At 43.2% G+C, this 21,959-nt stretch overlaps 1 protein-coding gene across 1 annotated transcript in view; it reads right to left on the bottom strand.

Annotated features, from left to right (window-relative positions):
• SMYD4 (SET and MYND domain containing 4) overlaps window positions 1–21,959 on the bottom strand; it is a 53,008-nt gene that overhangs the window by 24,569 nt on the left and 6,480 nt on the right. Inside the window, exons 2-4 of the mRNA XM_040338371.1 lie at window positions 20,490–20,651; window positions 9,390–9,534; window positions 6,714–6,803 (exon numbers count right to left, since the gene is read on the bottom strand). Coding sequence (XP_040194305.1) covers window positions 6,714–6,803; window positions 9,390–9,534; window positions 20,490–20,626 — 372 coding nt within the window. The 5' untranslated portion in view covers window positions 20,627–20,651. The remainder of the gene's footprint in view (window positions 1–6,713; window positions 6,804–9,389; window positions 9,535–20,489; window positions 20,652–21,959) is intronic.

Genomic DNA, 21,959 nt, shown 5'->3' with positions numbered 1-21,959 from the left:
CAGCAGCGCAATGGTATTTCCTGATGCTCAGCCTAATCAGCATACACACGGTGCAAGCCTTTCGAGATAGGGCACGCCGGGGTCATTTCTGTCTGCCAGTGTCCAATCCTTCTGTAGATGAGTATAACCTGACAATTAATGACTTCCTCTGTCCCTCAATGGATGCAGACAGCCCAATTTGGGAGCACATGCAAATGTGTGTCCCCACAGCACACGGCTTACTAAAAAGGGCACCTGGAGAAAGGAGTACACAGCACCAACAAGGGACTGCCAAAGAGTAGTATTGGAACTGCTCTGTGCAATGGCATTGCACAGTAGAGGGAAGTATAACCTCTATTATAGCAAAATAAAACAAAAATAAATGTACCTTTAAAGGGATATATTTACAAGCATAATATTTATAGACAAAGCTTTGGAACAGCATAGACGTCTGACCTGTCCATTCTACATGTGGGGAGCGCTAAGGAATCTGACTACAATGCATATAGTACCTTAGATTCAGGTAAACCAAGTGGACTTCAGTACAGTTGCAAAGTTTCTCTCGAATAACATTAGCAGGTCATTAACTGATTTAATTTAATGCCTGGAATTGTGTTTTAGGATTAACCTTGAAGGATAACGTGATAGTTTTGTAACATTTATTTTGTAACACCATGCATTCCTATAATTGAATTGTAATATTTTATTTTATTTTTTTTCATCATTTGTTTTAAAACGACCAAAATATTTATATACCATGTAGTGTTACTTAAATGAAACAATGCACCCAAATACAACCCCTATTCCAAAGAAGTTAGGATGTTGTGTAAAAAAACTACATAAAAACAGAACGCAGTGATTTGCAAATCTCAAAAACACATATTTTTATTAGCAATAGAAAATAAAAAAAAACATATCAAAATGTTTAAACTTAGATGTACCATTTTAAAGTAAAAAAAAAATTCAAGGTAATTTTAAAATTGATGGCAGAAACAAATCTCAAACAAGTTGGAACAGGGCAGGCAAAGTAAGTGGCACCAACAAAGAATACCTGGAAGAACATTTTGCAAATAATTAGGTAAATTGGCAACAGGTCAGTAACATGATTGGGTATACAAATACTGTAGCATCTTAGAGAGTCAGAGGGGTGGCTTTAATAAAGGCAAATTGAGTGCAAATGCACTTGCAGAGTCCACAGTCTTTCCTTATTAATGTGGTAAAGCTTCACTTTGTAAAGAACACACAGGTGTCAGGTGCAAGCAAAATAGAATAAAATATGGGTTTATAAAATCCTTACATTCTGTTTTTATGTAGATTTTACACAGCTTCCCCTTTTTTTGGCATCTGGACTGTAGTTTCATGATGAAGCTGAATTCCAAGTATAAAACATTTTTGCAGAGTTACAATGATCCAGTTTGGACCAATGTGAGTTTGCATACAACATACCTGGCTGATCCCTGTGGAAGCAGAGAATCACTGTAGTAGCTGGCGCTACAACAGTGTCACTTCGCCATCTTCTGGGTCCTGTGTGGCTGCGCTGCTGTATAGTGAACACAGTGGGTCACTCATTCAGCATTGTACCATTCAGAGAATGCCTTTGAATATTTCTCACCGAATAAAAGGTCATCTCTGAATGGAAGGTGGAGAGGAATATCATGATATTGCTGCCTCATTTCTCTACCTCATCCAATCAGAAAAAGCTTTGGATTCATTGTGAAAAATTTAGGGCATTCTGTAAATGGCACCTGTGCCAGGCAAGTGATCCCCTTGCTGTCGTTATCACCCTCATCTGCTCGGTTTCCCACACAGACGGGTTTTCCTGTTTGCGTCCGGCCGGTGCTGCAGGTTTAAGGCTGTTCTTACACATACGAAATGTGAGTTTTTTACTGTTTGTTTTATATTTTAATAAAAGTCATTGGTTTTACACTATCGAGGCATCTGCTTTTTTTTGCATGATACCATACCATTAAAATACACAGTAATGGCGCACGCTGCAGTTAGAAGATATAACACATGTCAAGTAAAAAGTCCTTTGAGCACCAGGCTCTGAAGTGAGATGACAGTCTGTAGGATCTGGGCAGCCTTGTGCAGGGAGCTGAAGCCAAACTCCAAACATGTAACAGAAAGAAAACAACAACAGGCGCCACTTAGAAAAGACTGTAAACTTTTAATGTATAAACGCATCAAGTTGCTCACATAGAAGTTACTGTATTTAGGCATAAAGATGGGGTCCATAGGACAGTCAGTCTCTTGGCCGTGTTGGTGAAGTCCACTTGTAGCAGCTGCTGTGTGTTGCAAAGATGAATGCAGGTGCTTGTTTTCCCAAACAGGCAGTTTCCAGGTAAACTGTGCAGCAGCTAGATAGAGGGCTGAAGCGCACACTGGGACACAACGGCGTGCAGAGAGGGGGATGACGTCACAGGACTCAGAATGCAATGCAGCATTCTGGGTCCTGTGACGTCATCCCCCCTCTCTGCACGCCGTTGTGTCCCAGTGTGCGCTTCAGCCCTCTATCTAGCTGCTGCACAGTTTACCTGGAAACTGCCTGTTTGGGAAAACAAGCACCTGCATTCATCTTTGCAACACACAGCAGCTGCTACAAGTGGACTTCACCAACAGGGACAAGAGACTGACTGTGCCAAGGGACCCCATCGTTATGCCTAAATACAGTAACTTCTATGTGAGTAACTTGATGCTGTTTATACATTAAAAGTTTACAGTCTTTTCTAAGTGACGCCTGTTTTCTTTCTGTTACCAATTGACGTTTATGCTGAGGAGTTTGTCGTATCACCACATCGCATCATCGATATGGATGCAATGCTCTGTTGTATCTGCTGGTTGTAACACCTATGCTGGTTTTGGAGTCTGTCGTATGAGGAGCTTGTCGTATCATCACATCGTATCATCGCTATGGATGCAATGTTCAGTCGTGTCTGCTGGGTTTAACACTTATGCTGGTTTTGGTCCTATACTACAAGGGACCTTTGGCTCTGGTAAGCAGCCTCACTTACACTAGGGTGGTGGCATTCACTTAATGTTGCAGATCTTGAGAAGATAGAGCAGCTGTCAACTTGATTATCACTGGGCGTTTCCTTATATTGAATCATATGGACTCTTTTCCTTGTCAAGTCACTGTGTGAATTAGGTTTAGCCCAATGCAGGGCTCATAGTTCATGTTTTGTTCACTACAATGTATGATTATTTGTTTTTTTGCATATAGGTCTACATTATGGCCCATTTCATGATTTGTTAATTTACATTTGTGTATTGTTTATCCAAACAGGTATTTTAACTTAATTCATGATTCACGTTTATTCATATGAATCTCACATTTATGGTCACCTTTTTCGCAAAGGTTTCCTTTGATATTAGCGCAACTATATATATTTTTTCAAGTGATCCCCTATGCTCACTATGCAGCAGGGCAGCTGTTCAGCATGAAACCCGGAAGATAGCAACGATAACTAAATTATAATTTAGTGTAGTGATCCTCTGCTTCCACAAGAATCAGCAAGGTATGGAATATGCATATGGTAGAATTCAGCTTAGGGTACATATACTGTATGCTAAACAATGTGCAACACTAGCATGTACTTTTTACATCTGAAAGATCACTTTACACTCCCAGCAATGTCTTCATTTTCCTTTCTCCCAGAAGGCAGTGGCATTTTTGCCAAGCCTTCATTCAGACCAGCATTTTTAACTTGACTCAGAATGTAGGCCCATGGATTTATAAAAAGGGTGGATTAAAATACAACTCAGGAATCATATTTTAGGGCTTGGGCAGTACTAACCTTATGGTCTATGCTGTTCCACACATGGCAGATTACAGCTACTGCTTCTTATCAACCAGAATTTTTAAGAAGTTTGCAATGACAGCCCGCACATCTAACATTACATTAAAACCTTGGATAATTGGAGCATAATTTGTTCCGGTAGCATGCTTGTAATCCAAAGCACTTGCATATCAAAGTGAATTTTCCCATAAGAAATAAATCGAAAAATCAAATGATTCGTTCCACAACCATTTATTCATAGGTCTTTCAGTTTATAGTTCATATAACAAGATTATAGCAATGTGATAGGTTGTGGAACCATAAAATGTCCATCCAAAAATGGAAGCCTCCACAAGGAGATTAGAAGCAAAATCTAGCAGGAACTACAGAGTATAAAAAAAAGAGAAGAGAGGCGGCTCCAAGTGTAGCAATATGGTTACATTTAATGAAGGTACAACATTTAGAAACTCACATAGTTGATTAAAAAAGAGGCACATCCAGTTTGATGGCCAACATACGATCCATAATTTGGGACCATGGCACAGTAGAGGAACGCCAGTTGAGAGCTATAGCCCAGTATATTGATGTGAGCAACATGTGGATTAGCCTAATGTGGGCTATAGGAATGTCAGGGATAGGATAAAAAAAAAGGAGACACATTTTAGGTGTCAGTTCTATTCTTCTGCCTGTTATCTGTTCTATTTTGATATTGACTTGTTGCCATGTATTTTTGAGGTGTGTACAATCCCAGAAGGTGTGTATGGAGGGAACCCTGTACTGGGCAACCTCTAAAACATAGGGGAGAGGTTGCAAGGTAGAATGAATTAATTCTGTCAGGGGTGAGGTACGCATTCATCACACCTTATTTGATACTATGAACATATACGATCAAAAATGGAAGCCTTGGGACCTATCTTTGATGGTTCATTGAACTAAGATGGGATACTGTTATCTCCTTTTTTTTTCTGCCATTAAACAAATTCACTAGGTTCTTGCATCACTGTATTATGTTATCAACGATTCTTCTATACAACCCATGATTTATTTTTCTACCTCTTAAATAACTGCTATGCATATTTTTCACAGATGTTCACTGCTTTTTTATATATATATATATATATATATATATATATATATATATATATATATATATATATATATATATATATATATATATATATATATATATATATATGTACTTCTTGCCTATGTTCGTTTAAACTGTATTGAGACTTATTTTTCAATAAACCAATTGTAGGAAAAAAAAAAAAAAAAAAAAAAGAAGAAGAGGCACATCCAAGTTTGCAGGCATCCTGGGTAAACCAATACACATAGACCATCCTCTCACCGCTGTCAGTCTGCAATCATGACTAGGAAGACTACCCTCCAGTAGAGCGATCTAAAAAGCGAGGCTTGAACCGCTCGTGGAAAAGGGACGTCATCAATGGCGGTGAGGAGAATGATCTACGTGGACAGCTTTACCCCAGATGCCTGCATACTTAGATGTGTGTGTTTAATCATCAACCACGCAAGTTTCTAAATGTTGTACATTCATTAAAATGTAACAATATTGCTACACTTAGAGGCGCCTCTCTTCTATTTTATACTCCGTTGTGACATGAAACTACTCTTATATCAAGATATCGCTTGTACATCAAGTTAAAATGTATTTAAAAAAAAAAAAATGTGCTTGTCTTGCAAAACGCTCTCAAACCAAGCAACTCTAACCAAGGTTTTACTGTACTGCTGTACTTTATGAGCCGGTTCACACAGGGGCAGCACGACTTGCCGGGCGACTCAGCAAAGCGATCTGCACATGACTTCAGAGGAGACTTGCAAAATTACTTCTGTATTGAAGTCAATGCAACCCAACTCAAGTCGTCCCAAAGTCGTACAGGAACCTTTTTCTAAGTTGGAGCGACTTGAGTCACTCCTATTAGAACAGTTTAATTGAAAATGCTGCCAAATTATTAATAAAAAAAAGAACACCTGTACATATGCCAGAAATGCAGTTGACTCCTAAATCTGTTTAAACGGCGTCACCCCTGCCAAGGTTCTCCCAAACATGGACTACAGAACAGCTCCTTTTTATGCAATACAGATGAAAGGAGGGCAATTTTGTAGTCCAGAAGGGGAAAACTCAGACAGGGCTGACAGAACTGCTTGAAGTTTCAATGCAGCAGAGGCAGCGTTGTCAGCTTACTACAAGATATGAGCTCACTGAATTTCTGGCAGAAAAATAAATTCTCTATTTGCAGCACTTTTAACGATGGGGAAAATGTGTATGTATTGCCCATATGTTTTTTTATGCCCAGACTTACTGTATACTTAAACATGGTTGCAAGAACAGCAATAGGCATATGGATGTGTGCATTAAACTCTATAAAAAGTACATTCCTTCACCTCATAACTGAAAAGTTCTAAAATACTTTTCATGCAGAGCAAACAATATTTTTATTGCAATCTTTCTCTAACCCGAGGGACGTAGCAATTGGAGAATTATAAGGATCCATAAAGTCAATTTGCACAAAATTACATCCAGCTGTTCTAGATCAGATATAGTAAGCTAATGCATTTGGGAAGCAGAACAGTAAGCTGCCCACAATTAAGCCGTCTACTTTGTCACAGGAACGGCACCTTTAAGTAGAAAAGTTCATTGGAAAAAGAATTCAATTACCATGCTACCTGCAGTTTGCGAACAAGCTATTTATATACTTCTAAAAGTCTTCATAATTAAAAAATAGTTAGAGTGCTGAAAGGCTCGGCTGGAGAAATGACAGATGAATGAGGGAGACATCACGGTGTACAACAGCATGTGTGAAAAAGCAAATAAGAAAAATGACAGGGCTAAGAAAAACTGAGATCTACAGCATGGGGTTCGCAGAAATTATGATTTACATCGAAATCTAGCTCAGAACAAACCTCCAGACTGACAGCAAAGAAGTAAACAATACTCACTGCGTAATGGCCAAGGTAAAAGAGAACTGCTGATCGATTGGCAAAGCATACTGCAATTTCCTCAGTGCCAGGGATGCCATGGGAGATAGCCTGCAGGGCACACACACACACACACAGTTAGCAAAGATGCTGGGAAACTTGCTTACCAAAAACACCTTTTAATGCAAAATATTTTGGCACAAATCAAAAATGCAACTTTGCCCCCAAGCTAGAATGATTTTGAACATCAATTACCCTGCAGACCCAGCAGGCCAATAAATATTGTCAGACAACATCTGATCTTTATTTTTTACAAAAGGTAAAATTAATTAGAAGTCATCCATAAAGGCCAAGTGTGCTTCAGAAGCATCTTAATATTTTTGTATATTGTAGAATACATCTTCGATATACAAAAACATTGGCATTACCCTGTAATGACAGAATTCTGAAGCACTCCATTCTTCATCATGTGACTGATACTGTAAAGGGCCATGTGGTCTCTAAATACAGCGCCTAAAAGGGCATTAATGGCAGCAATGGGGAGGCCGTTATACACAGAAGGTTTTTTTATCTTAATGCATAGAATGCATCAAGATAAAAAACCTGTTGCCTTTACAACTCCTTTAATTCCTGGTGCTTAAACTTCTCACTTTATGATGGACTTCTTTGCCCATCATTTATGTCTTTGAAATCCATTGTGTTTTGTGTATAAATATGGAATACCAAGATCTGAATCTCTCTTTTCTCTGTAGAGGGAGAAACAGCGGTATTTTTTAAGTGGACTACTAAACACTATAACTGTGTGATAAACATCCATTTTCCTGCACATTTATTGAATACAAACTAAAATACTCTTCGCTAATCAGCATCAATGTTATTGAGGTAAAGGTGTTGTTAAAGCAAACCTGTAGGTATAAAGTGTAGGCACCTAGGTGCGCATACCTGCATCAACATTCAAGCTAACCTACCATGCCCAAAGACCAAGCCAAGCCTAGGCCCTGTAAAAGCTTGTGCACCCCTTTCCAGCCTTTCACATATTACGAATGACCAGTAAGGTAGCCCATCATAGTGATGGGCCAATAAGAATGTGTAGGAGCCGGCAGGCTTCGACACTACCCAAAAGTGTCCACACGTTCAGTCAGAACAGTTCAGTATTTGGGTGCAACAATGGGGCTTGGAGGCTGCTGCAGGTATGTATACGCAGTTCTAGATGCCTTTATGCAGGTTTTTTTTTGTAATATAATGCACTAGGTTGGCCCATACACACGGATTATTGCAACATTATATGCTGCAATCCGGTAGCTCAACACACAAATGAACGTTGGGATTCAATGTGGATATCTGGGCCTTTAACTGTCAGAACTCGGGAGCTGCAATGCGCTGTGTGTCCTCCCCTTCCCCCTCGCGTCTGCCCTATGGGGCGGGAGAGCATGGGAGATTGGGCGGGTGCTCTCATTGCCATGCACTGCTCCTTTTCTTGACATCACTGGAGGGAGTCATTATGGGAGTGAGATTTTTCCATTCCAAATGACTCAGCAGGGCTGGTTGGCATCAGTTCTGGGCGGGTTTATCGCGGCCCAGTCTGGAGCCCCACCCTACGCATTGTCAGGTTAGCGTGACGCTGGTGTTAGTCTGGTGGACGTGCGGGACGCACATAGGGTGCCTCCCAACACACAGAGCTTTTTGCCATACACAAATGGATGCTGGAGCTCTGAGAAGCACTTGCTTCCCAGTACTTTCATACAAGGTAAATATTCCATGATCCCAGGTTGCACTCTTTACTCTTATTTCCATTACCTCGGTGATCATGGAATTCCCTCACAAGGCTTCCAGTCTCTTACCTATTATCTACTACATTTGGTAATTAAGATTCTTCTAATCACACCCTCTAAGCTTTACTTTCTCATCACCTTCATTCTCCCTTGGTGTATTATTTCACTACACCATCACATCTATACACCCTCTGGTTTCACCAACAGCACCCCTTTCCTTTTCTTCTTCACACTTGTTGCTCCATTCTAATGGATTTATATACCCACTACAGACATTCACTCACTACTCTCACCAACCACTTGGTTACACCATGGAGATGGCAACCTGTGATCTGGGGATGACATCTGTGCGCCCTGCCCCGTACCAGACATTCAATCACCTCAGCTCCCGAACGAACAGCCTTTTTGGTCCAGCCCCCACCCATACAATTGTTCGCATATCTTCGTAAATACCAAAAATCTGCATTTTTGTCTTTTGGTTATAATTAGTCAACCATATATTCCAGCAGAAGATGTACCCAGAAAAGGAATTTCATACTGCGTAATACACCTTGGTTGACTTCTTGAGTTAGGGCTCTTTCAAACTATGGGGTTGATTTACTAAAACTGGTAAGTGACAAATGTGGTGCAGCTGTGTATGGTAGCCAGCTTCTAAGGTAACTACAGCTTGTTCAATTAAGCTTTGACAAAAATGTTTTTTTTTTTTTATATATATATATATATATATATATATATATATATATATATATATATATATATATATATATATATATATATATAAAACATACACAAAGCCGATTGGTTTCTATGCAAAGCTACGCGGGCTATTGCATACTACAAACCCTCAAAGCACAATGCAGTCTGGGGGTGAACAGCTTATTAGTAAAGAAACATTTCAAACTTTCTCAGTTTCTGTAGCTTGTACCTTTGAATATAAAACCGCTGCAGCTGTGTACTGTTTTCTTCCAAACCTCTTATTTCCCTCTTCCTTGTAGAATAGCGCAGCACGAGGTTCTTTCCCAACACTTAGATCACAACACAATTTTTCTAGTAACTCCTCTTCTTCCTGCCTGTGGAGAGAAATTAAAAAAGACAGGTGCTTGCACTGTGTGCATACACATACTCCGTCCCCCACTCCTTGCAAACCCAATCCCCTCGGCTTGACTTTGACATAAGTAGTACCATTTATAAAGGCTGTTCTTCACGGCATCAAAAAATAAAATAAAAAATCCTCCCCACTGTGTACTGAATAGAAAAGAACACTTTATACTTCTCTTAATTCTAGACTGATTTTGTCCTTGATCTATTTAAGACCGATAAAATGATTGTGAGCTCTGTATGTGGAAAATATAAATAAAAAAATTATCTTACTGACCTGTACAAGTCAATCTCCATTACAAAGTGGATTGCTGGCCCTTTATCTTACAATTTAAAATTGCAGGGCTGTAGATCTTGAGTAAAGCACAGTTCGGCCAATCAGAGATGAAACTAGGATAGAATTGGTCTCTTGCTGGCTTTATACTTTAGCCAGCCTTTGTACCCCATCTCATACTTCACTGTGAACACCTTCCACAACCTGAACTGATATCTCAGTAAAGTGAGCCTGTCACAGAAAAAGCCTATAATTGAGACATGGTTACTTTTTTTTTTTTTTTTTTTCGGACAACTGCAAACTCCATCCACTGACAAGCTTATAACAAGCATGTTATGACAAGAGAACAAGGTATGCAATTCCCTTCCCTGATGCAGACTTTACTGATAAGAAAGCTGTCTGGGTACTCAAGAGATATCTTCTGCTGGATTTCCCAGGATAAATAAAAGCAATGGGGTATGCACTGCTCCATCTTTCGCATAACCCACGGTGGGCCTATGAATGCATGTGAAATATAAATTTACAGCTCCAAGATTTGATGATATTAGACAGGACCAGAGTTGATGGAATTCCTTGAACAAAAATAGTTCAGAAGCAGGGGCCACATTTCTGATAAAACTGTTTAGGAATTGATGCTGCCAAGGACGATGGGAGTGAATCTGGCGCGCGCACACACACACACACACACACACACACACGTAATTTAGCAGTATGCAAGCCTATTCCTTCTATCCAACACGCAAACAGGTCATCCCCACATCATTCCTACCACCAGAGCCATGTAAATAATCGTAGTTTTGCTTACTGCATATAAAATGATTCATGCCGTTTCTCACTTGCACATTCTTTGTTAGGCCTTGGTAATTCGGGATTTTCCTAGCTAATATGACGGAAAATCTAGATTATATGATGACAGGAGGCGAGTATCTTGCATTATCTTTCTTTAATAATGCCCATAGCAGAAATACAGTAAACATTTATTGTAACTTAAAAGAAAAAATTCAAAGAACTACCCTTCCCAGCAGTCCCTGGGCCAGCGTAGCCCCTCCCAGACCGTAGTCTATATAAGGGACTGTCTGAGGTAACCTATTCCTCTTTCTTCATGCGAATTAGTGTAAACAGGAACCAAAAGTCCAATTAGACATCTCCGCGACTGCCGGGAACCTTACGACCGGAACACAACATCTGAATCTGGAGGAAACGAAAGGACAAGGCCAACACGGACCAACTTCATCCGTACCAACTTCATCCCAACGGGGACTATAGGAAAACCAAAAACCATTCAGAGCCGACCGGTCAGTTGTCTTCAGGAACATGGACCAACGGATTCAGTCAACGGCATCCCGACTCCGGATCTGGAACGTAGTATGAGCCTCCATCTGCGGTGAACTAAACCCATGGATCGAAACGGAACAGCAATCCCGACGGGGTTAGTGAAAACGAACTGCCGGGGCGTACCAGCCTCCGACTTGCAGGGTGTGTGGTTCAACAGTCCACCATTCCGCGATCCGAAACCTTCCTGGTCGGCTGTGCGAGCGAAAATTCCACTCCTCAATATCCTGAAACGAGAACACATCGTGACAGGGGTGGGTAGGGTGGGAAGATACTCGCCTCCTGTCATCATATAATCTAGATTTTCCGTCATATTAGCTAGGAAAATCCCGAATTATATTTCAGACAGGAGGCTTCGTATCTTGCAAGTTTAAAGCTAACCTATACATTATACATGACCTGCAAGTACACAATATTAAAGTACAGAAGTAGAGACATGGTCTAGTGGTCGGAATAGTTTTGGCGAACAGTCGTTTCTGACGACCCATCCGCCGCCAGTAAAAGGTCCGAGAGTGAACCTCCTGACGTGACCACCTTGGAGCCTTGGCACCTCTTAGGGGTGGGCTCCAAAAGAGAAATGTCGATCCTAGCCATGTCCATGGTTGCTATCCGCCACCTAGCTAACGTGGCAGAGGATACCAGCAGGTGAAGTCTCACATAGGAGATCCATGGTTGGTCAAAAGCAGTCGACTGCGGTGCTGCAGTCCGTGACTCATATTGTTACGAACCTCGTACCACACAGATGTAGGGATGAACAGGAGAGAAGGGAATAACAACACTGTTTGAATTCGCTTTTTGGTCTACGAACCACAGAGAAGTGAACCCCGTCTGGCGAAAAACTGACGCCGGGAGACGTCCAGTGGCATCACGTCCGAAACCCTTTGATGGGAAACAGATATAAGGGGGCGGCGAGTCCGATGGAGAAGTTTTCCAAAGAGAGGACGTCATTGTCCTCCCAAGTGGAGAAGAATTCTAGAATACGGGAGACATCCTACGCAGACCGGTATCTAGGACGAGGAGGATTTATGAACTTCACTCCCCGGTGAAACCTACATACCAAAGGATGTCTGCCCACAGGTAAACTGTCCACTGGGCCGTGATAAGCCGAAATGGCTGATCTACAATCTTTAGCGAACCATAGGGTTTACCAGCCTCATAAGGGTCGGCTAGGTAATTCACTATTGCTGAAACAGGTGCATGAACGGCATTAATTTGCCGTTGATCACACCAACCATGCTAGGAGAAGAAGGTTGCCGTCCATCAACAGGAGGAGGCAACCCCCGAATGTGATGGACAGAAGGTGAGGAGAGTGGTGAATCAATCGGGGATAGTCGATCGATATTCCAAGGAGAAGGGGAAAACCACGGTTGCGATGGCCAACAGGGTGAACCACACCACCGTCGCTCTCTGGTTTATCACTTGAAGAAGGGTTCTGGTGATCATATTGAAACGGGGGACGCGTAGTGCATCCCTCGCGCCCCGAATTGACGGAAAGCATCGGCTGCTGACGTTTCCGGATCAGGCCTCCAGCTATAAGCGGGGTAGCTGCCTATTGAGGCGAGGAGACTAGGTCAGTATGGAAGGGACCTTGAAGGGTTAGAAATGCCCGGAAGATCGAACGTTGTACATGCATAAGTATGCATCAGTCGGAAGTGTGAGGGAGGAAATTCTGATAGCAAGTATGTCGCTAAGAGAACTAAGGCAATGGTATGGGGGAGTGATTCCTCTGCGGATCATTACCCCGGTGTTAAGAGTTGAAAATCGTTCTGCCGTTCCATGCGACGGTGTGGCGGAGCCGCCACATCAACTCCTCTATAGCTTCGGGGTACACAGAACCTCGTCCGTGTATCTGATTCCTTGGCGTAAAGAAGCGCCTTGACGCCAGGATACTTGACTTTTGCGGAACGTAGGTCTGATTGCTTTGCGAATCAGAGTCCATTTCTATTTCCTGTACCGCCCCTCAGGACAGGAGTACACTGAGCTCGTCGTCTATCAGTGCCATGTCCTGGTAAGGGACGGATGGGATGGGATAACCTATTCAGGGTCGGAAGAGAAGGAACTCTATCCGGAAGCCCATCACCGTATTGTGGATCTGCACGTCTGCCGAATCGTGGGCCAGACGTGGGAGTATACATTAGCCTGCCCCCCACCAGTGTATGTGGGACTGAGTGTGGGAGTGCACACGCTGGTCAGTGGCCTAGTCTAGGAATCCACGACCTCCGCGTCCTCTTCAGGGATGTCCTCGGGGAGGGAAGAAGGGTGCTGGTTGAGCCATGGGTAAGGCGTATGGGTGAGGAGCCGGAGTGAACTGCTGGCTGGGCGGTCTTGCATAGGACCTGTATGGGGTAGTACGGGCGGTAAAACGCCCTCTACTTCTACCGGTTCTCCCAAACCTTGCCAGGTTGGGATATTCCCAGAGAGGAATGTGACTTATCCAGACTTTAGAAAAGTCTGCCCGTTGGGGCCAGCCATTAACTTGGGATAGGTCCATCGGCTGTTCAGCGGCGGTAGCCTAACTAAGGTGTGGGGTGTTGGTGATAGGTCCAAAAACCCTAAGACCCTGGCTGGTATGGATCGAAGGACCTCCCTATTCCCATCTTTGGGATACTTCCCATGCTTGGTGAGATACCCCCAGAGTTTGGGGTCCACCTGGAAGTGTGCATAACCTTATATGGCAATGTAAGGGGTATTATGCCCATATTATGTGTCGGTGAACTTAACCGACTGATCACCGGGTCCAGTATATATTCTAATGGGACACCTCGGGTAGAGGTGCCCAGTCACCGGAGTGGGGTATTACGCCCTAGTATGTCTCGGTGAGTTTACCGACTGATCTCCGGGTCCAATATATATATATATAGTCTAATGGGCCACCTCGGGTAGAGGTGTCTAGGCACCGGAATGTGGATGGCAAATCGCCCCCGGATCTACAATGGCTGTCCACGAGAGTCTATAATGTGTCACCCTGGGATACAGGTTGGCGTCGCCATGGAGCGCCATGTGCCCACTGCTCCAACCATCATCATCATACGATCCTCAACTCAAAGGTGTTAGCCGTTTCGGACTCCACGGACGACTCTGGCAGAGTTCGCGAGTGTGTCTGGCTTAGTCCGTCTAACGGATCGCTGCCTCTGCATGTACCTCTCCCCGAGGCTCGGGGGTCGATTGGAGTTTGGAAGAGCAGTGAGTCGGCAGTCCTGGGAGGGTACTGCCTGGGGCATATTAATATTTACTTCCCCTGCCGGGGAGTCGAGGGCCACGGAAAACGTGGCGGCGTGTGGGACGCCAAGCCCTTCTTAGGGGCGGTAGACCGTTGCCGGATGGTCCGGACAAATGGGGTGCAGGCGGGTTGGGGTAACCGAAGCCCTTGCCGTCTGGGCTGATCTACCTATGTGTAAATTCATTATAATGTTTATATATTTGATAGTTTAAGTAATAAATTAATATATTTATTTATATAGTGGGCTGTGTCCACCACTTCAGGGGTACTAGCGGTGGTAAGGTCTAGACGTCAGGTCCAGACGGCAGCCATAGGAGAAGAGACTGCTGACTGCGAACAGTCCATTAATCCAGCATCGTAAATATGGAAATATGTACAAACTGGTAAAAATTTATTTATTTATATATTTAATTATTCCTTAGATTATTAGGGTAAATGAGGAATCTAATCTGGGGAATAAATTCCCCAGAAACATATTTGTTTATTTATGTATTTATTTAGATTTATAATTTATTTATTTTATTTATATATTTATATATTATTAATTCATTAAGATTGGTATAATTTATTTATTTATATATTTAAACTATTTATTTAAATCATATTCATATAATTTATTTATTTATATAATTAATTATTTATTTACATGAGGGATATAATCTGGGGAAGAAATCCCCAGAAACATGAGGAGTTCCCCCGACACCTACAGTGTTACTACAGAGAGGGGGGAGATTCCCCACAACCAGGGAAGTGTGACCTGAGGACCCGCGTCCTGTGCCCTACACCGTACGCCGCACACTGGCGTATCGATGCAGGGGTTGGTGAGGTACTAGCCCGAGGACGTAGTCTCGCGAGACTACGGCCTCAACGAGATGTGCAGGAAGTCCCGCCCGCCCCTCGAGGCGCGCGGTCTGGAGGGGAGAGCGTGCGGCACGACGGGAAGAGCGCGCGGTTCGGAGGGAGAGCGCGCAGCTCAGAGAGAGCGCGGGCGCGTCGGCGAATGGGAAAAGACGGCGAGACGCGGCCGAAAAATGGCGACGTCTCGCGATAGTCCGGACCTCGACGTGAGGAAACAATGACAGCCGGTCAAAGCGCACAGGCACCCGGGAGGTGCGCGCCGACCGGAGCCCAACCAGAAGGTTGGGGGGGGGGGGGGGGGGAGGCAGAAATAGAAAGCAAGTAAAGATGGACGACTGAGGAAAACAGCGGATTGTGTAACAGGGGGCGCCCTAGCGTTCCGGCGCCAAAAGGGAAAAAATAATAAATAAAGCCTAAGTAAGCATGATTATATTTCAAACAATAAAACTGAAAAGTCGAAATATAAAACCGACAAAATTACCTGACACCGAGATTCGGTCTCAGGGCTCAGACATGAAAACGTAAAAACGGGGGAATGCTAGGGAGAAACCCCCAATATTCCACAAAATCAATATAACAATCAAATATCAAACAAATTACCTGACACCGGGATTCGGTATCAGGGACACTTAACACACAATCAATAATAAAGGTACATGAATCACTTATCTTGTATGCTCTGCCATGAGCAGAAAGAAAGAGGAATAGGTTACCTCAGACAGTCCCTTATATAGACTACGGTCTGGGAGGGGCTACGCTGGCCCAGGGACTGCTGGGAAGGGTAGTTCTTTGAATTTTTTCTTTTAAGTTACAATAAATGTTTACTGTATTTCTGCTATGGGCATTATTAAAGAAAGATAATGCAAGATACGAAGCCTCCTGTCTGAAATATAATTATAAATTATTAGCCAACCATTGCTTAGGACATTGTGTAGGAGGGGAGGTTTACCCAGGGAGCTTCACAGTGACAGTTTTAGTGATAAATTAGTGACTTTAAGCTGCAATTATGGCCGATAGCCGATTATAAATGACATAACGGCACAGTTGTGTTAACATTAATTCATTTCAGCCCAGTGTTTTTTGCAAGTGTCTGCCATGATCAGGTATATAACATTTTATTTGATTTTTGGAATATTACAGCACTGTTCGATTTGTATTTTTTGTATAGGGCAAGCTTTTTGAGGCAGTAGTTATTCATACTTTCTGAAATAAATGAGCATTGACTGATTACAGCACGACTGGGGAATATCAGCAAGTCTTTCCTTCCACGTACCAGGCAAGTCTAGCCAGATGCTATAGGGCAGTAGTTCTCAACCTTTCTAGTGCCGTGACCCCTTGATAAAATTTCCCAAGTTGTGGGGACCCCAAACAGTAAAATTATTTTCGTAGCGTGGGTTGCAGCACCCAAGGCAAGATAAGTAATTTGCACCCCTTAAAGTGGTTAACCCTTTACAACCACTTTAACCTACAGGCAAGCCTAAAGTAAGCCACCAGGCACGGCCTCCATTAGGAACGGCACGATCGCCGTCGCTGAAGTGCGCCTGCACCGTAGACAACGGCGCCTGTGATTTTTGTAAACGTATTTCCTAAACCTCCACGTTAAGGCTTACCTGTAGGTGCTTGAAACCGTGCGAAACCTGGCGGCTCCTGCGTGGGAGTGAAGTCATTGCGGCTCTGGCCAATCACAGCGCCGGAGTCGCAATACCCGTAAGTAACAGCCAGGAGAGATATTGACCTCCCGAGCGGTGAACGTGGACGGCTGTGGGGGCTTTGATCTGAGGCGATTATTACATAATGACCTAGTATTTTATTATTTTTTTTTACTACAAGTGGGTTTATTTCCTCTTTAACCCATGGACATTTAGCGATCCCGAGTCCCTTTCACTCGTACAGTATTAAAACCTCTTGCGGTACATTTTAGGGTGTACCCCTCTCTCTTTGGTCTCCTTTCTTTCCCGTTTATCTCTCTCTCTCTCTATTCCAATTTCATGTCCCCCCCCATTCCTCTCTCTAGCAATCTTTCTTGTTCCCTCTCATTCTCTCTCCCTTTTTCTTTGTTCCTCCCCCTCTTTTCCTCTCCCTTTCATGTATTCTTTATTTTTATTCCTTCTTACTCCTTGGTGGGAGGAATGAGATGAGTGGCAGTGCTGGTGGTGGAAGGGATCAGTGGCAGTCCTCCCGGGGGGGGGGGGGGGGGGGGGTGTTCTGTTATGATCAGCCAACTTAAAGCAGGGGTACACCCTAAAAAAAAAATGTCTAACATTGCATGGAGCCGACCTATGAGACCGACAGTATGCTGTTTTTTTTTCTTGCGTACATACCATTTTAGGGCTATTTTCACCCCCGGCTTCCCCGCGGGAGTGGGCGTTCCTAATCACAGGCTATGATTGACGTGCTTCCGACCGGCGCATACTGCGCGTCACAAGTTGCCGAAAGAAGCCGAACGTCAGTGCGCAGGCGCCGTATAGAGCCACACCGACGTTTGGCTTCTTTCGGCAACTCGTGATGCGCAGTATGCCCCAGTCGGAAGCACATCAATCACAGCCTGTGATTAGGAACGCCCACTCCCGGGGGTGAAAATAGCCATAAAATGGTATGTACGCAAGAAAAAAAAAAAAAAAAATACTGTTGGTCTCATAGGTCGGCTCCATGCAATGTTAGAATTTTTTTTTTAGGGTGAACCCCTGCTTTAAGTACTCTTGATCAAGGTCATCTGCTGATCTGAGAACTGTAGTGGGGAATTTACTTGTACTGCAAGTAATAAACATACCGAGTCTCATACTTTAAAGGCTGAGTTCACACCTATGCGAATTGTCTGCGCGGTATCTTCTATGGGAACACATCTGTTCTGAACACATCTGCGAATCAGAACATAAATTCTCTTCTTACTCCTACTCTTATTGGTAGTTCTCTTTTGGTCTGTTAGAGTGTAAGCTCTACTTTTTTTGACTGTTAATGTCTCTCTGAAGACTACAGAACAATTTTTACCTGTACTATGGGGAGCTGTTCAGTAGTTCTACAACCGTTCCTTTCCTAGTGTAACAATGCTACTCCTCCATAGATACAGAAAAGTGAGTGACTGTCACCCTAGGAAAACAAATGTGCAACTGGCAGGATCAATAATTATATATATATATATATATATATATTTTTTAAAGGCTGCAACACCTAAGCAAGAGGCACCACTAACCAAACACTGCCATGAAGACCAAGGAACTCTCCAAACATGTAAGAGACAATGTTGTTGAGAAGTACAAGTCAGGGTTAGGTTATAACACAAAAAAAAAAGATTTAATGGTGCTCCTAGAGGTCATCAAAGTTATCAACTAGGAGTGCAACAAATCATCATTGATCCATGATCCAAACGGGTCGCCGCGTTCGGATCGGCACACCACACGATCCGCGGATTGTGGCCATAGGAAAGGCAGCGGCTTCAGCCTAGCTTCACCAATCTTGGTACACCCGGCGGCGGCAGGCGTGTGAACTCCCCCATCAGCGCACTGCTCTGGGGACATGTGGACATTACAGTGGGGGAGATGACATGGACATTACAGTGGGGACTATATATGGTGGTGTTCCGAAAAATTATCCCATTGTGACTGAGGAACGATCCGAACCGTGAGTTTTTGATCCGTTGCACCCCTAATCCTAACCAAATGGAAAGAACATGGCACAACAGCAAACCTGCCAAGAGACAGCCACACACCAAAACTCACCGGGCAAGGAGGACATTAATCAGAGAGGCACCACAGAGACCCAAAAGGTAATTCTGGAGGAGCTGCAGAGTTCCACAGCAGAGATTGGAGTATTTGTACATAGGGTGACAATAAGCCGTACGCTTCATAGAGCTGGGCTTTATGGCAGAGTGGCCAGAAGAAAGCCATTACTTTCAGCAAAAAACAAAATGGCACATTTTCAGTTTGTGAAAAGGCATGTGGGAGACTCAAAAAATGTATGAAGGAAGGTGCTCAGGTCTGACGAGACTATAATTGAACTTTTTGGCCATCAAAGAAAACACTATAACTGGCACAAACCCAACAAATCACCCAAAGAACACCATCCAGTTTCAGCAGTCGGGACTGGGAGACTGGTCAGAGTTGAGGGAATGTTGGATGGTGCTAAATACAGGGATATTCTTGAGCAAAACCTGTACCACTCTGTGTGATTTAAGGCTAGGATGGAGGTTCACCTTTCAGCAGGACAATGACCCCAAACACACTGCTAAAGCAACGCTTGAGTGGTTTAAGGGAAAACATGTAAATGTGTTGGAATGGCCTAGTCAAAGCCCAGACCTCAATCCAATAGAAAATCTGTGGTCAGACTGAAAGATTGCTGTTCATAAGCGCAAACCATCCAACTTGAAGGAGCTGGAGCAGTTTTGCAAGGAGGAATGGGCAAAAATTCCAGTGGTAAGATGTGACAAGCTCATAGAGACTTATCCAAAGCGACATGGAGCTGTGATGGTCACAAAAGTTGGCTCTTCAAAGTATTGACTTTAGGGGGTGAATAGTTATGCACATTGACTTTTTCTGTTATTTTGACCCATTTGTTTGCTTTACAATAATAGAAAAAAAAAATCTTCAAAGTTGTGGGCATGTTCTGTAAATTAAAATTATGCAAATCCTCAAACAATCCATGTTGATTCCAGGTTGTGAGGCAACAAAACACGAAAAATGCCAGGGGGGGTGAATACTTTTGCAAGGCACTGTATTCAATGTTTCTTCATGGGTTTAGAACTTCTGCTTTCGTTTCCTGTGTTGTGGTAAATTGGAAGTTTCGAACTGTCTGTAAAATGATTCCTTCATCTCTGGCTATTGTAAAAATGTTTCTTTGCGTACTTGTGTTGCCTTCCTCTGGACCAGCACAGTTATTAGAAGGCTAAACCTTTATGGGTAGGACATTGCTAATAATGTTACAATTGATGGTGCCTTGCTTCTCATATACCATACAATATAAACAATTTATTAACAAAATGATAAAAAAATATATCCTTTTGATTAATGAGCAGAAACAGCTGTTCAAGAAACAAGCAGTCAATGGAGCAAATAATTAATACAGATGAGAACTTTCAACAACTAATAATGAGCTTTAACCATGAAACTCATTAGAAAAATAATACATGGCCAATAAACAAGCACATAAAAGTCATGGAAGCATGTTAAAAACACTATGTCACCCATTAAGTGATACTGGCATGTGTTCTCAATTACAGCCATCTTTTAGTATCATAGATAATTACTTACTGAAGCTGTGATGAACAAGCCATGAAGCTGTCCATAAGATTTGAGGTTGCGGAAAACTTTGCTTTTTCACACTGTGGAAGTTGTGACCACTTCTTGTGTGCACAGTCCTGCCATTCCAGCAAAGGGAGCTCCATCATGGATATAATCAAATCTGGGACTATACTGTGGGAGAAGTTTAAACATTAGTATAGAAAGCCCTTGGCTTATACAAAGGGTGGGGGATGAGGGGTTCCACCTCAAATTAAACATTGAATTACCGTATTTATCGGCGTATACCGCACACTTTTTTGCCCTGGAAAACAGGGCAAAATCGTGGGTGCCAGATATACGCCGATACCCGCTTTTTGGTCGAACCACTGCGCCGACATATACCGAGCGCAGTACACTCGGGTATAGTCGGGCAGGCTCGGCTCCTCTCGCGGTCACGTTGTGTTCGTCCTGTATGTCGTTTACGCGAGAGGAGCCGAGCCCGCCCGACTATACACGAGTGTACTCCGCTCAGTATATGTCGGCGCAGTGGTTCGAACAGAGCGTGGGAATCAAGCGGGGATGGCCGCAGAAGGACGACGGACCGGACGAGGCCGCCGGGCAGGACACAATGGACGACGGGCATGACACCGACGAGGGGCATCCAAACTGCAAGTATTTTTTTTTTTTGCAGGAATCTTCCTTCAAATTCGGGGGTGCGCGCTATGCGCCGGGGCGCGTTATAGCCCGATAAATACGGTACATTCAAACCAGGAGCCATGGCCAAGAGTCTATGTTGACAGGATTTTTTTGTTAATTTCAAACAGGTTTTGAAATCCCATACATTTCTATAGGAAGCCTACTGCAAGTCAAATGCACCTTTTTAACCACTTCCTGCCCAGCCTATAGCAAAATAACAGCAGTGGTTCAGTTATCCTGACTCATAAGACGTCCAACAGGACAAGCCGTGATCAGTCTAACACACTGCATCACCGATCTCTGTAAGGAGCCTTTGACGGAGGACCTTTACCACGTGATCAGCAGTGTCCAATCATGGCTGATAACAGTAAACAGAAAAGGCCAAGTATCGGCTTTTCCTCACTCGCTTCTGACAGATGCAAGCAGAGGGGAGCCGATCAATGGCTCTCCTGACAGGGTGAGGGTCTGCGCTGATTGATTATCAGGACCACCAGGCATGCTGATCATGGATGGCCACCAGGTATGCTACCCTGGACCACCAGGGATGCCAGTACCCAGACATGATACCCATCCACAATGCCTGCCAGTGCCACCCATAAGTACCCATCGGTGCAGCCTTTTAGTACCCATTAGTGCCACCTCATCAGTGAAGGAGGAAAACCTATTTACACAATTTTTATAACAAAAAAAAAAAGTATTTTTTTATTTGTTTAGCAAAAAAAAAAATTATAAAAAAATAAATAAATAAATAACCCAGACACAGAGGTGATCAAACGCTACCGAAAGAAAACTCTATTTGTGGGG

The sequence above is a fragment of the Rana temporaria genome, chromosome 2, assembly GCF_905171775.1.
Source record: "Rana temporaria chromosome 2, aRanTem1.1, whole genome shotgun sequence".
Lineage (NCBI taxonomy): Eukaryota > Metazoa > Chordata > Amphibia > Anura > Ranidae > Rana > Rana temporaria.
The sequence above is the reverse complement of the archived record's forward strand: the minus strand, read 5'-3'. Positions and strand labels throughout refer to the sequence as shown.